A 14,251-nucleotide genomic window follows, 5' to 3' on the forward strand; every position below is an offset into this window, starting at 1 on the left:
TGAACACTTTCACGAATGGAGTTGAAGCGACGCTTGATATGCCTGGTCTTCCTGTGAAACCTGGGCTCCTTCGCAAGGGCAATAGCTCCAGTGTTGTCACAGAAGAGAGTCATCGGGCCCGACGCATTGGGAATCACCCCTAGGTCGGTAATGAACTCCTTCATCCAGACTGCTTCCTGTGCTGCCTCCGAGGCTGCCATGTACTCCGCTTCACATGTAGATCCCGCCACGACGCTTTGCTTGCAACTGCACCAGCTTACTGCTCCTCTATTCAAAATATACACGTATCCGGTCTGTGACTTCGAGTCATCCAGATCTGTGTCGAAGCTAGCGTCGACGTAACCCTTTACGACGAGCTCTTCGTCACCTCCATAAATGAGAAACATATCCTTAGTCCTCTTCAGGTACTTTAGGATATTCTTGACCGCTGTCCAGTGTTCCTTGCCGGGATTACTTTGGTACCTTCCTACCAAACTTACGGCAAGGTTTACATCAGGTCTGGTACACAGCATGGCATACATAATAGACCCTATGGCCGAGGCATAGGGGATGACACTCATCTCTTCTATATCTTCTGCCGTGGTCGGGCATTGAGCCGTGCTCAATTGCACACCTTGCAATACAGGCAAGAACCCCTTCTTGGACTGATCCATATTGAACTTCTTCAATATCTTGTCAAGGTATGTACTCTGTGAAAGACCAATGAGGCGTCTTGATCTATCTCTATAGATCTTGATGCCTAATATATAAGCAGCTTCTCCAAGGTCCTTCATTGAAAAACACTTATTCAAATAGGCCTTTATACTTTCCAAGAATTCTATATCATTTCCCATAAACAGTATGTCATCCACATATAATATGAGAAATGCTACAGAGCTCCCACTCACTTTCTTGTAAACACAGGCTTCTCCATAAGTCTGTGTGAACCCAAACGCTTTGATCATCTCATCAAAGCGAATGTTCCAACTCCGAGATGCTTGCACCAGCCCATAGATTGAGCGTTGGAGCTTGCATACTTTGTTAGCATTCTTAGGATCGACAAAACCTTCCGGCTGTATCATATACAACTCTTCCTTAAGGAAGCCATTAAGGAATGCCGTTTTGACGTCCATCTGCCATATCTCATAATCATAGTATGCGGCAATTGCTAACATGATTCGGACGGACTTCAGCTTCGCTACGGGTGAGAAAGTCTCATCGTAGTCAACCCCTTGAACTTGTCGATAACCCTTAGCGACAAGTCGAGCTTTGTAGATGGTCACATTACCATCTGCGTCCGTCTTCCTCTTAAAGATCCATTTGTTTTCTATGGCTTGCTGCTCATCGGGCAATTCAGTCAAAGTCCATACTTTGTTTTCATACATGGATTCTATCTCGGATTTCATGGCTTCTAGCCATTTGTCGGAATCCTGGCCCGCCATCGCTTCTTCATAGTTCGAAGGTTCACCGTTGTCTAACAACATGATTTCCAGGACAGGGTTGCCGTACCACTCTGGTGCGGAACGTGTCCTTGTGGACCTACGAAGTTCAGTAACTTGATCTGAAGTTTCATGATCATCATCATTAACTTCCTCCCCAGTCGGTGTAGGCACCACAGGAACATTTTCCCGCGCTGCGCTACTTTCCGGTTCGGAAGGGGTGACTATCACCTCATCAAGTTCCACTTTCCTCCCACTCAATTCTTTCGAGAGAAACTCCTTCTCTAGAAAGGACCCGTTCTTGGCAACGAAGATCTTGCCTTCGGATCTGAGGTAGAAGGTATACCCAATAGTTTCCTTAGGGTATCCTATGAAGACGCATTTTTCCGATTTGGGTTCGAGCTTTTCAGGTTGAAGATTCTTGACATAAGCATCGCATCCCCAAACTTTTAGAAACGACAGCTTAGGTTTCTTCCCAAACCATAGTTCATACGGTGTCGTCTCAACGGATTTCGACGGAGCCCTATTTAAAGTGAATGCGGCAGTCTCTAAAGCATAACCCCAAAATGAGAGCGGTAAATCGGTAAGACATCATAGATCGCACCATATCCAATAGAGTGCGATTACGACGTTCGGACACACCATTTCTCTGAGGTGTTCCAGGCGGCGTGAGTTGTGAAACTATTCCACATTTCCTTAAGTGTGTACCAAATTCGTGACTTAAATATTCTCCACCACGATCTGATCGTAAGAATTTTATTTTCCTGTCACGTTGATTCTCGACTTCACTCTGAAATTCCTTGAACTTTTCAAAGGTTTCAGACTTGTGTTTCATTAGGTAGACATACCCATATCTACTTAAATCATCAGTGAGAGTGAGAACATAACGATATCCTCCGCGAGCCTCAACACTCATTGGACCGCACACATCGGTATGTATGATTTCCAATAAGTTGGTTGCTCGCTCCATTGTTCCGGAGAACGGAGTCTTGGTCATCTTACCCATGAGGCATGGTTCGCACGTGTCAAATGATTCGTAATCAAGAGACTCCAAAAGTCCATCTGCATGGAGCTTCTTCATGCGCTTGACACCAATGTGACCAAGGCGGCAGTGCCACAAGTATGTGGGACTATCGTTATCAACTTTACATCTTTTGGTATTCACACTATGAACATGTGTAACATCACGTTCGAGATTCATCAAAAATAAACCATTGACCAGCGGGGCATGACCATAAAACATATCTCTCAAATAAATAGAACAACCATTATTCTCAGATTTAAATGAGTAGCCATCTCGAATTAAACGAGATCCAGATACAATGTTCATGCTCAAAGCTGGCACTAAATAACAATTATTGAGGTTTAAAACTAATCCCGTGGGTAGATGCAGAGGTAGCGTGCCAACGGCGATCACATCGACCTTGGAACCATTCCTGACGCGCATCGTCACCTCGTCCTTTGCCAGTCTCCGTTTATACCGTAGTTCCTGCTTTGAGTTACAAATATGAGCAACCGCACCGGTATCAAATACCCAGGAGCTACTACGAGTACTGGTAAGGTACACATCAATTACTTGTATATCACATATACCTTAGGTGTTGCCGGCCTTCTTCTTGTCCGCTAAATATTTGGGGCAGTTCCGCTTCCAGTGACCACTTCCCTTGCAATAAAAGCACTCAGTCTCGGGCTTGGGTCCATTCTTTGACTTCTTCCCGGTAACTGGCTTACCGGGCGCGGCAACTCCCTTGCCGTCCTTCTTGAAGTTCTTCTTACCCTTGCCATTCTTGAACTTAGTGGTTTTATTCACCATCAACACTTGATGTTCTTTTCTGATCTCCCCTTCCGCTGATTTCAGCATTGAATATACCTCGGGAATGGTCTATTCCATCCCCTGCATATTGTAGTTCATCACAAAGCTCTTGTAGCTTGGTGGAAGCGACTGGAGGATTCTGTCAATGACCGCGTCATCCGGGAGATTAACTCCCAGCTGAGACAAGCGGTTGTGCAACCCAGACATTCTGAGTATGTGCTCACTAACAGAACTGTTCTCCTCCATTTTACAGCTGAAGAACTTGTCGGAGACTTCATATCTCTCGACCCGGGCATGAGCTTGAAAAACCAATTTCAGCTCCTCGAACATCTCATATGCTCCATGTTTCTCAAAACGCTTTTGGAGACCCGGTTCTAAGTTGTAAAGCATGCCGCACTGAACGAGGGAGTAATCATCAGCACGCTGCTGCCAAGCGTTCATAACGTCTTGGTTCTCAGGGATTGGTGCTTCACCTAGCGGTGCTTCTAAGACATAATCTTTCTTGGCTACTATGAGGATGAGCCTCAGGTTCCGGACCCAGTCCGTATAATTGCTGCCATCATCTTTCAGCTTGGTTTTCTCTAGGAACGCGTTGAAATTGAGGACAACGTTGGCCATTTGATCTACAAGACATAGTGTAAAGATTTTAGACTAAGTTCATGATAATTAAGTTCATATAATGAAATTATTTAATGAACTCCCACTCAGATAGACATCCCTCTAGTCATCTAAGTGAAACATGCTCCGAATTCAACTAGGCCGTGTCCGATCATCACGTGAGACGGACTAGTCAAGATCGGTGAACATCTCCATGTTGATCGTATCTTTTATACGACTCATGCTCGACCTTTCGGTCCTCCGTGTTCCGAGGCCATGTCTGTACATGCTAGGCTCGTCAAGTCAACCTAAGTGTATTGCGTGTGTTTCGAGGCCATGTCTGTACATGCTAGGCTCGTCAACACCCATTGTATTCGAACGTTAGAATCTATCACACCCGATCATCACGTGGTGCTCCGAAACAACGAACCTTCGCAACGGTGCACAGTTAGGGTGAACACTTTCTTGAAATTATTATAAGGGATCATCCTACTTGCTACCGTCGTTCTAAGCAAATAAGATGCAAAAAACATGATAAACATCACATGCAATCAAATAGTGACATGATATGGCCAATATCATCATGCTCCTTTGATCTCCATCTTCGGGGCACCATGATCATCTTCGTCACCGGCATGACACCATGATCTCCATCATCATGATCTCCATCATTGTGTCTTCATGAAGTTGTCACGCCAACGATTACTTCTACTTGTATGGCTAACGCGTTTAGCAACAAAGTAAAGTAAATTACATGGCGTTATTCAATGACACGCAGGTCATGCAAAATAATAAAGACAACTCCTATGGCTCCTGCCGGTTGTCATACTCATCGACATGCAAGTCGTGATTCCTATTACAAGAATATGATCAATCTCATACATCACATATATCATTCATCACATCTTCTGGCCATATCACATCACATAGCACTTGCTGCAAAAACAAGTTAGACGTCCTCTAATTGTTGTTGCAAGTTTTTACGTGGTTTGTAGGTTTCTAGCAAGAACGTTTTCTTACCTACGTATGACCACAACGTGATTTGAAAATTTCTATTTACCCTTCATAAGGACCCTTTTCATCGAATCCGTTCCGACTAAAGTAGAAGAGACAGACACCCGCTAGCCACCTTATGCAACTAGTGCATGTCAGTCGGTGGAACCAGTCTCACGTAAGCGTACGTGTAAGGTCGGTCCGGGCCGCTTCATCCTACAATGCCGCCGAAACAAGAAACGACTAGTAGCGGCAAGAAGAATTGGCAAACTCAACACCCACAACTGCTTTGTGTTCTACTCGTGCATAGTAACTACGCATAGACCTGGCTCTGATACCACTGTTGGGAATCGTAGCATAATTTTAAAATTTTCCTACGCTCACCAAGATGCATCTATGGAGTATACTAGCAACGAGGGGAAAGGAGTGCATCTACATACCCTTGTAGATCGCGAGCGGAAGCGTTCCAATGAACGTGGATGACGAAGTCGTACTCGCCGTGATCCAAATCACCGATGACCGAGTGCCAAACGGACGGCACCTCCGCGTTCAACACACGTACGGTGCAGCGACGTCTCCTCCTTCTTGATCCAGCAAGGGGAAGGAGAGGTTGATGGAGATCCAGCAGCACGACGGCGTGGTGGTGGATGTAGCGGGTCTCGGCAGGGCTTCGCTAAGCTTGTGCGAGAGAGAGAGGTGTTGCAGGGGAGGAGGGAGGCGCCCAAGGCTGTAGTATGCTGCCCTCCCTCCCCCCCACTATTTATAGGACCCCTGGGGGGCGCCAGCCCTTAGGAGATCAGATCTCCAAGGGGGGCGGCGGCCAAGTGGGGGGGAAGGGGTGCCTTGCCCCCCAAGGCAAGGGGGAAGCTCCCCCTAGGGTTCCCAACCCTAGGCGCATGGGGGGAGGCCCAAGGGGGGCGCCACAGCCCACTAAGGGCTGGTTCCCTTCCACTTTCAGCCCACGGGGCCCTCCGGGATAGGTGGCCTCACCCGGTGGACCCCCGGGACCCTTCCGGTGGTCCTGGTACAATACCGGTAACCCCCGAAACTTTCCCGGTGGCCGAAACTTGACTTCCTATATATAATTCTTCACCTCCGGACCATTCCGGAACCTCTCGTGACGTCCGGGATCTCATCCGGGACTCCGAACAACTTTCGGGTTTCCGCATACATATATCTCTACAACCCTAGCGTCACCGGACCTTAAGTGTGTAGACCCTACGGGTTCGCGAGACATGCAGACATGACCGAGACGCCTCTCCAGTCAATAACCAACAGCGGGATCTGGATACCCATGTTGGCTCCCACATGTTCCACGATGATCTCATCGGATGAACCACGGTGTCGAGGATTCAATCAATCCGTATGCAATTCCCTTTGTCAATCGGTATGTTACTTGCCCGAGATTCGATCGTCGGTATCCCAATACCTTGTTCAATCTCGTTACCGGCAAGTCTCTTTACTCGTACCGCAATGCATGATCCCGTGACTAACGCCTTAGTCACATTGAGCTCATTATGATGATGCATTACCGAGTGGGCCCAGAGATACCTCTCCGTCACACGGAGTGACAAATCCCAGTCTCGATCCGTGCCAACCCAACAGACACTTTCGGAGATACCCGTAGTGCACCTTTATAGTCACCCAGTTACGTTGTGACGTTTGGCACACCCAAAGCACTCCTACGGTATCCGGGAGTTGCACGATCTCATGGTCTAAGGAAAAGATACTTGACATTGGAAAAGCTCTAGCAAACGAAACTACACGATCTTTTATGCTATGCTTAGGATTGGGTCTTGTCCATCACATCATTCTCCTAATGATGTGATCCCGTTATCAATGACATCCAATGTCCATAGTCAGGAAACCGTGACTATCTGTTGATCAACGAGCTAGTCAACTAGAGGCTTACTAGGGACACTTTGTGGTCTATATATTCACACATGTATTACGATTTCCGGACAATACAATTATAGCATGAACAATAGACAATTACCATGAACAAAGAAATATAATAATAACCATTTATTATTGCCTCTAGGGCATATTTCCAACAAAAACAGCAGACAACAAGCCACAAAGCTCAGTTTTCAGCACCTCACCTTTGATTATATTAACCACAACACAATTCTAGTAATTAAGCCATTTGGTCTCAACAGCAGCAGGAACCTCCACATGGTAGAAACCAAGACCACTAGCTCCACTTCCAAAAAAATTAGTAGAAGGTTGAATCTTGGCCCAAGCAGCATAGTTATTGACATTGTGATTCTGCTGGCATATGAAACAGGCCTTGGTCTTTACACAATTTCCCACATAGTGGCCAGGACCCCCACAGTTAACACATATCATGTCTTTGCATCTGGGATCAAGCACCTGCTCTACCTCAGTTTCTACAGCTTGAACAGGGACTTGAGATGAGGTAGAAGTAGATGCAGTGGATTTGGTTTTCTGCGCAGGAACATGATCTTTACCAGATGGGGCAGAAACTTGCCTGCATTGCACAGGGGCCGGGGCACGTTGGCTAGTCCCCCGTTGAGATGCTGCCCCAGAGCTGGATCCAGAAGGACGCCTATCATCCATCACCATACCTTGCTTAACAACCTCTGCAAACGATCTCGAACCCGGGCCAATTCCCTCACACGGAAGACAAATCACTTTGGGGACAGGATCAAACGATCTCAATGTAGCAGGATGACGATCAGCTCTAGTAAATTTTCCAGCCGCAAGCAAATCTTTCCGCAACCAGAATATGCTAGGAAAAGGTTTCGGGAGGAACGAGCTAGGGTTGCCGCGGCGGTGGGGAGGGGAAGGAATAGACCACAACTGGCCATAGTGCTCCTCTATATATTCTAGGTCACGACCAGGCTGCTTAGAAGACGTAATTCCAGACTTCGCTTTCTGCATCACCACACATCCACGAATGGATGGCTCCCGCACCACCGGACCAGAAATGGGGTCATTCTGCTTTTTACCAGCTTTTTCCTGAAGCACATGCTTCGTGTTTCTCCTCCACTTTTGAATTTGAACCAGGCGGAATAAATCTCCTATCATTAACCTCAATTGGAACATCCATCACATTGTTATTTGATACATTATCACCAAGAGGGAGAACCCTCAACTCCTTTGAATTTCGCTTATTTTTCGCCACACTATCAACACAAAGGGAAGCCCCTGAGCATGGTAAATTGGTACTAGGAACACAGTCTGATTCAAGCAAATTAACAACACCAAATCTACGACGAGCACGAAAATCGCTCAAGCATTTCAATGAAGTGTTAGAGATGAATCCCGGAATCTTACCGTGGTCTCCAGGCCATGGTGGGGGCTCGATGTCGCGCTTGCCCCCCTTGCAGATCCGGCGATGGCCTCCAGGAGCCGGACCTCCATCTAGCAAGCCGCGACCGCCGCCATCGGCGGTGACTAGAGCTGGCGAGGAGGGAGAACCCCGAGCGGAAGCACACCCGGAGGAATCCTGGACAAGGCATCCACGCGAGGCCTCACGATGTTGAACCGTGGTGGATTCGATCAGAAATTCCTCCACCGCGCGGCCTGCGCTGGATCTGGCGAGTCCGCCTCCTGGATGGCCCAGAAGAGGAACTCCACATTCGACGCGCCATCGTCGCCGGTGAATCTCGTGTATTCGTCTAACCTGGCATGCCGAAGGATGTTCTCGAAGATCTCCGACCACTCTGAGCGGTCCGGGAATCGCTCCCGCACCACCCGCTCCATCTCTCGGTACGCCTCCGGTGAGTTCGCATCGACTGGGGGGGGGGGGGGGGGAGCAGCAACGGTTCCGCCACCCGAGTCGCCGGACGAACACGACGGATCTGAGCACTCCGGCGGCGAGGCGCTGTCATCTAGCCCAGCGACGGAAGGGGAGGTGGCTATGCTCGGGGAGGCGCAGTAATGGTGGCGGAGAGGGGGGTAGGTGGGGATCGCCTCTCAGGCTCCGCTCCCGAGGCCAACTTAAGACTGACCACCAGGGCGCCTATTGCAATCGGCTCGGTACAATTGTGTACAAATCCAGCACGTCTTACATTTTGTTACTGAGAGATTACTTTATTGTAGTGAAATAAGTCTAGTATATGTCCGTTCTGTCCTCTTCATTTAGCTAAAACGTCTCAGCTGCAAAGACTGTTTGTGACTCCCGTGCGTGACGAGTTAACTAACTATACTTAGTCTCAAACGTCGTAATCAGTTACCGCCAGCCGTGACGACGACGAGTCTAGCCGCGACCCCGGACGACATGGACATGGCACTGACAAGTCGCTCTCGCAGTCTCGCTGCGTATTTTGTTCCGAAAGTCTCTGTCACCACTGAATTGGCCATTCACACCACCCCACGTACCACTTGACAGTCGGACAATTAGCACTTCCTGTCACCTTCCTGCAGGAACCTTCGACCAGGAGATCAGATCTATCTACTCACGGATCACTTTGACCGCTATACAAGTGGCCTCTACGGCGACTTTGTCACCACGAAACTAAGCAGCCAGCATGCACCAACTTGTCCTTCAAGTGATCGATCAGCTGCGCTGCAGTGGAGTGCAACGCAAGTTCGCTCTCCTTGTCTCCATCCGTTGACGCTGACAGCATGACGAACTGGCCTGCGTCATCCATCGCATAAACGCATGAACCCACTATAAAAAGGTTCATCACGCAACCGTATCAACGGACCAACCAGCCCATTTCGCACTTGCTCCCAGAGCCATACGGACTATCAACACACGTACCAACACGTCGTCACGAGGGGAGAAATGGGCTCGTGCGCCTCGCGCTCGCCGGCGCCGGCAGCGGCGGCGGGGTCCTGGCGGGCAGTGGGCAGCAAGACGGCGAAGGTGATTCGCCTGGACGGCTCCATGGCGCAGTACGCGGCGCTGGTCACGGCGCGCGAGGCACTGGTCGGCGCCGCCCGCGCGTCGAGCTTCCTGTGCAGCTCGGACGAGCTCCGCCTCGACGCGCCTGCCCGCGCGCTGGCCGCCGACGAGCTGCTCCAGCCCGGGTGGCTCTACTTCGTGCTGCCCCTGTCTATGCTCCGTCGGCCGCTCTCGGGGCAGGAGATGACCGCCCTCGCCGTCAGGGCTAGCTCGGCGCTGGCAGTCGCGAGCGGCATCTCGTCCCCCACGCGCGGCAAGAACGGAGCCGCGCTGGCTGGCGCCAACGGCAAGCGGCGGAAGGTGGCGGCTCGAGTGGCACCACTCGCTGACGACGACGATGTCGCGGAGCGGGACGGTGGATGGGACCAACACCTTGCGCACGGCAAATACGGTGGCGTGCGCAAGAGGGTGCTGGCCGCCGGTGATGTGGCGGCTGGGAAGGCGAGGAGAGGAGATGGTTACGGTGGAAGGCGCAGCAGCCGCCATCGTCGTCGTCGTGTAGGCGCGGAAAGGTTGAGCGCGATCTTGGAGGCCGATGACTTCTGACTTCAACTATTCTCGGGAGTGGTTAATTTAATTCCGTTATTAGTTAGTTGGTTCTGTCCGTCGATCGACCCATGTATATACCGCATACAACAATTCTTTGATGTTTTCGACATGAATCTCATATTTACGGATGGTGGTACTGCCAGAAAGTACAATTTGGAACTAGGTAATGCACTCCTTGCTGCACAGTTAAACGGGCTACGCTATCCAGAAAAAGAAGCTAAAAGGGTTAGGCTTACACACGCGCTCGATTTCTGAATAGTCACACATTTCAGAACATCGTAACCTTCCTCCTCGGCCCCGTGTTACCCCCCCCCCCCCCCCCCCCCCCCCCCCCCCCGCGCCGCGGGCGGCCCGGACGCTCGAACCCTAGCCGCCGCCCCCAGCCCCCACCCTCGTCCCCTCCCCCTGCCGCCGCCGGGCAAAGCTCGGAGGCCGGCACGTCGGGCATGGCGGGCATGCAGGTAGCGGTGTGTGGTGGCACAGTGGCTAGCAGGTGCCGAAGCGTCACGGCGGAGCGCGCAGGCCGGTGGAGGCGCGGCGTTATCTTCTTGACGGGGTCGGGGTCGGTCAGATCTACGCATGCCGGAGTGGGGGCTGGCGGCCACAGCTCGGCAGGAGGCTTTGTGAAGCGGTGGGCCTGCAGGAGCAAACAACGGTGTGTTGGCGAGCGCGGATGCCGGTGGTGCAATCCGGAGGCAGCGGTGCGAGTCCATGGCCAGACCGGCAGCGGCGGCACTGGGATGGCTCGGCCAAGATGGAGTCTTGGCGAGCAGCGAGCGGCCGGCCATCTCTGTGCGGTGTGGCGAGCGGCGAGGCTCTCTCGAAGGTACAACTGGTTCTTCGTGGAGATGTGGGTCCGACCATTGCAAGCCTGTCCCGTGGAGTGGGCGACGGCTTTTGCGGGTGGTGCTGGACCTGGTCGATGGTGCGGGGTGGCTGTGGTTCCTGTCTAGGCTGGGTGTCGGTGGTGCGACCATCGTTCTTCTTGCCGTGCGTCCGGTTGTAGACCCTCGGCTTGCAGTTGCGTTAGCAAAGTGTTGCGGTGGCGGCAGTGTGAACCTTCTGGGACGGTGTTGCCCAATTCCAGGTGGTGTGGTGAGGTGTGACGCGCGGCTGAAAATCTTGCTCGGCTTTCATCGGGCCAGCAGCGATGGCACCCGTGGATGTCATCCCCCTCATTGGAGGCGTCGTCGAGGCGTGTTTGTCATGTCCCTCGCTCACTCAGAGTTGTGGTTGTCTCCGGACGACAACCTCGATTTGGTGTTGGATCGGCACAATGGCGGCGTCATCGACGTCGCTCCTCTGTTGGGAGCATTGGGTGTGGAGACATGGCTAGTTCCTTGACGCTCTCCTCTGGTGTTCGTCGATGTCCTCTTTGTTCCACAACGGTGCTATGTACGCCCATCGCTAGTGTGTCCAAGACGATGTCTTTCTCGGATCGGATGAGTCCTGCCACCCACTTACCACTTCCTCTTAGGCGATAAGAGTGGATGGTGCGTCGACAAGTGATGTTCCGCGGAAGTTGGTGGTCTTCGGAGATGTTCGGCGTCGATCGAGACGCGGTGTTGTGTTCTAGGTTGGATAGGCTCTTCTGCGTTGTTTGCTTTGCGGTGTTGTTTGTCTTTGGTGTGGTGTTGGTGCTACTCTCGTTGTTCGCAGCGAGTGTAGTTTTTTGTAACTGAAATTCCGCCTTCTATAAAGCTATAGTACGCCTTGGCGTACTCTCGAAAAAAACACATTTCCGAACGCGCTCTTGGCTAACCGCTTTGCTCTCTTTCTTTGGCAACAGATGAGTTCCTGCCAGCCTTTGGATGTGGGCCAGGCCGTGATCCCCACCCCTCTCCGTCCGCTGCTCCGGCGGCGAGAGAAAGGGGGTGGGTGTGACGCCCAGATAATTAAGCTACACTAATTCCATGCTAATGATGCCATGTCATCATTATTACTGTTGTTAACTTGAGTTGGTTCGAATCTGGTCCAAATTCAAAGTCAAGTTAAACTCAAGAGTTTTCAAATGTCTAAAATAAAATGTTCGTCACGTGGCAAATTTTCATTTGTTAATATTTGTGGTGAACCAATTTTTTTGCAAATTGGTTAATGCCCTAATCTAAAGAAAACAGAAAAGGTTAAATAAAAGTTAAAAAGAAAAGAACCCCCCCACACACACACACACGCTGGACCAACCGGCCCAGCTGGCCAACCGGCCAGCCCACCTAAGTCGGCCCACCTCTCCCCGCTGGCCTATTTGGCCAAACCCTCCCCGAAACCCTAACTGCTACCCCCACTCCCCTCGATCCCCTTCCCTCATTTGGATCGGGGGCACCCAATCCCGTCGCCCCGTCGGTGCCCCGCCACCTCGCGCGCCCTTCCCCTGGATCTGGCGTCGTCGCCGTTCGTCGCGGCCTCCTCGACCTCCTCCACGTCGTCGCCGTCGACCTCGTCTCTGCTCCGCGTCGCCTCCCCGGCTCCCCCTCAACGGCCTCGTCGAGCCTCGTCGACCCCCCTGCACAGCAACGGGGGTGAGCACCTCCCCATCTTCCCCTTGCTTCCGACGTCGTAGGATGCGCCCCACCTCCCCAGTCCGGAGCTCCGGTCATCACGCCCGCCTCGTTCCTGGCCGCAGCCGCCTGTCGCCACACCCGCTGCCGTGGCTCCCCCTCCCGCGCGCCCACACGCTCGCCTCGCCTCGCGGCTGTCGCCCCAGCCACCTGCAGCGCCCTCGCTCACCTCCGCGGCCTGCAAGTGCCGCCGCCAGCCGCGCCCAGGCCCTGGCCGCTCGCGCCCATCGATCCCAGCCGCGCCGCCCACGCCCGCAGCCACGGCGCCCGACCGCGCCCGCTCCGCCCATTTCCGTCGCCTGCCGCTCGCTCGCCGGCGGCGACCCGCGCTCGTGTACCCCGCTCATCGGTCGAGCCCCCCGCACCTGGCCCGCGCTTGCGCCGGCCGCGCTCTGGCCATGGCTTCGGCCCTGGTACGCACGTGCGCCAGAGTGTGGCGCTGGCTTCCTGGCACTGACCTGCGAGCACCCCCCCTAATTAAGTTAGTTAGGACTAAACAGTTAGGATTAGATTAGCCCACTAACACTGACACGTGGTCCCCTTGTTAAAGTAAAATGTTAAGTTAAACTAAAACTAGCTAAGAGAATGACATATGGGTCCCACATGCACTATTCATGTTTGACCGGTCAAATTGTTGACTGCTGAGTCAACAGTTGACCTGGCCCATTGTCACTCTATTAAACATGTGGCTGGGTACACTTTCGGGTACCCCTAGCTTTTTGTTATTAAATGAATTTTCGAATTAAATTAATTCCAATAATTCCATAAATGAATAAATCTTCTAAAATCAATAGGAAATAAATCGTAACTCGGATGAAAATACTTTGTACATGAAAGTTGCTCAGAACGATGAGACGAATCCGAATACGCAGCCCGTTCGTCCGCCACACATCCCTAGCATAGCAAACACGCAACTTTCCCCCTCCGGTTCATCTGTCCAAAAACGCGAAACACCGGGAATACTTTCCCGGATGTTTCCCCCCTTCGCCGGTATCACTTACTACCGCGTTAGGGCATACCTAGCATCGCGCATTGCCTCGTTATGTTTTGTGATGCTTTGGTTGCTTTGTTATTTATTGTGTTCCCCCTTCGTTAATTCTTTCCGGTAGACCCCGAGACTGCCGGCGACCCCCGATCGACTACGGTGTTGACTGTTGGGGAACGTAGCAGAAATTTAAAATTTTCTACGTATCACCAAGATCAATCTATGGAGTCATCTAGCAACGAGAGAGAGGGGAGTGCATCTACATACCCTTGTAGATCGCGCGCGGAAGCGTTCAAGAGAACGGGGTTGATGGAGTCGTACTCGTCGTGATCCAAATCACCGATGATCCTAGCGCCGAACGGACGGCACCTCCGCGTTCAACACACGTACGGAGCGGGGACGTCTCCTCCTTCTTGATCCAGCAAGGGGGGAGGAGAAGTTGATGGAGATCCAGCAGCACGACGG

At 51.8% G+C, this 14,251-nt stretch overlaps 1 protein-coding gene across 1 annotated transcript; it reads left to right on the plus strand.

Moving 5' to 3' along the window:
- Positions 1-9,499: 9,499 nt before the first annotated feature.
- Positions 9,500-10,408, plus strand: LOC109752657 (uncharacterized). Its single transcript, XM_020311555.4, has one exon. The coding sequence runs from the start codon at positions 9,578-9,580 to the stop codon at positions 10,241-10,243; it is 666 nt and encodes a 221-aa protein (XP_020167144.1). The 5' UTR covers positions 9,500-9,577; the 3' UTR covers positions 10,244-10,408.
- Positions 10,409-14,251: the final 3,843 nt, after the last annotated feature.

Source organism: Aegilops tauschii, chromosome 5, assembly GCF_002575655.3.
Source record: "Aegilops tauschii subsp. strangulata cultivar AL8/78 chromosome 5, Aet v6.0, whole genome shotgun sequence".
Lineage (NCBI taxonomy): Eukaryota > Viridiplantae > Streptophyta > Magnoliopsida > Poales > Poaceae > Aegilops > Aegilops tauschii.

Excerpts from the sequence above, each read along its gene's own strand:
- LOC109752657 (XM_020311555.4), top strand. The coding sequence starts at position 9,578 with ATGGGCTCGTGCGCCTCGCGCTCGCCGGCGCCGGCAGCGGCGGCGGGG.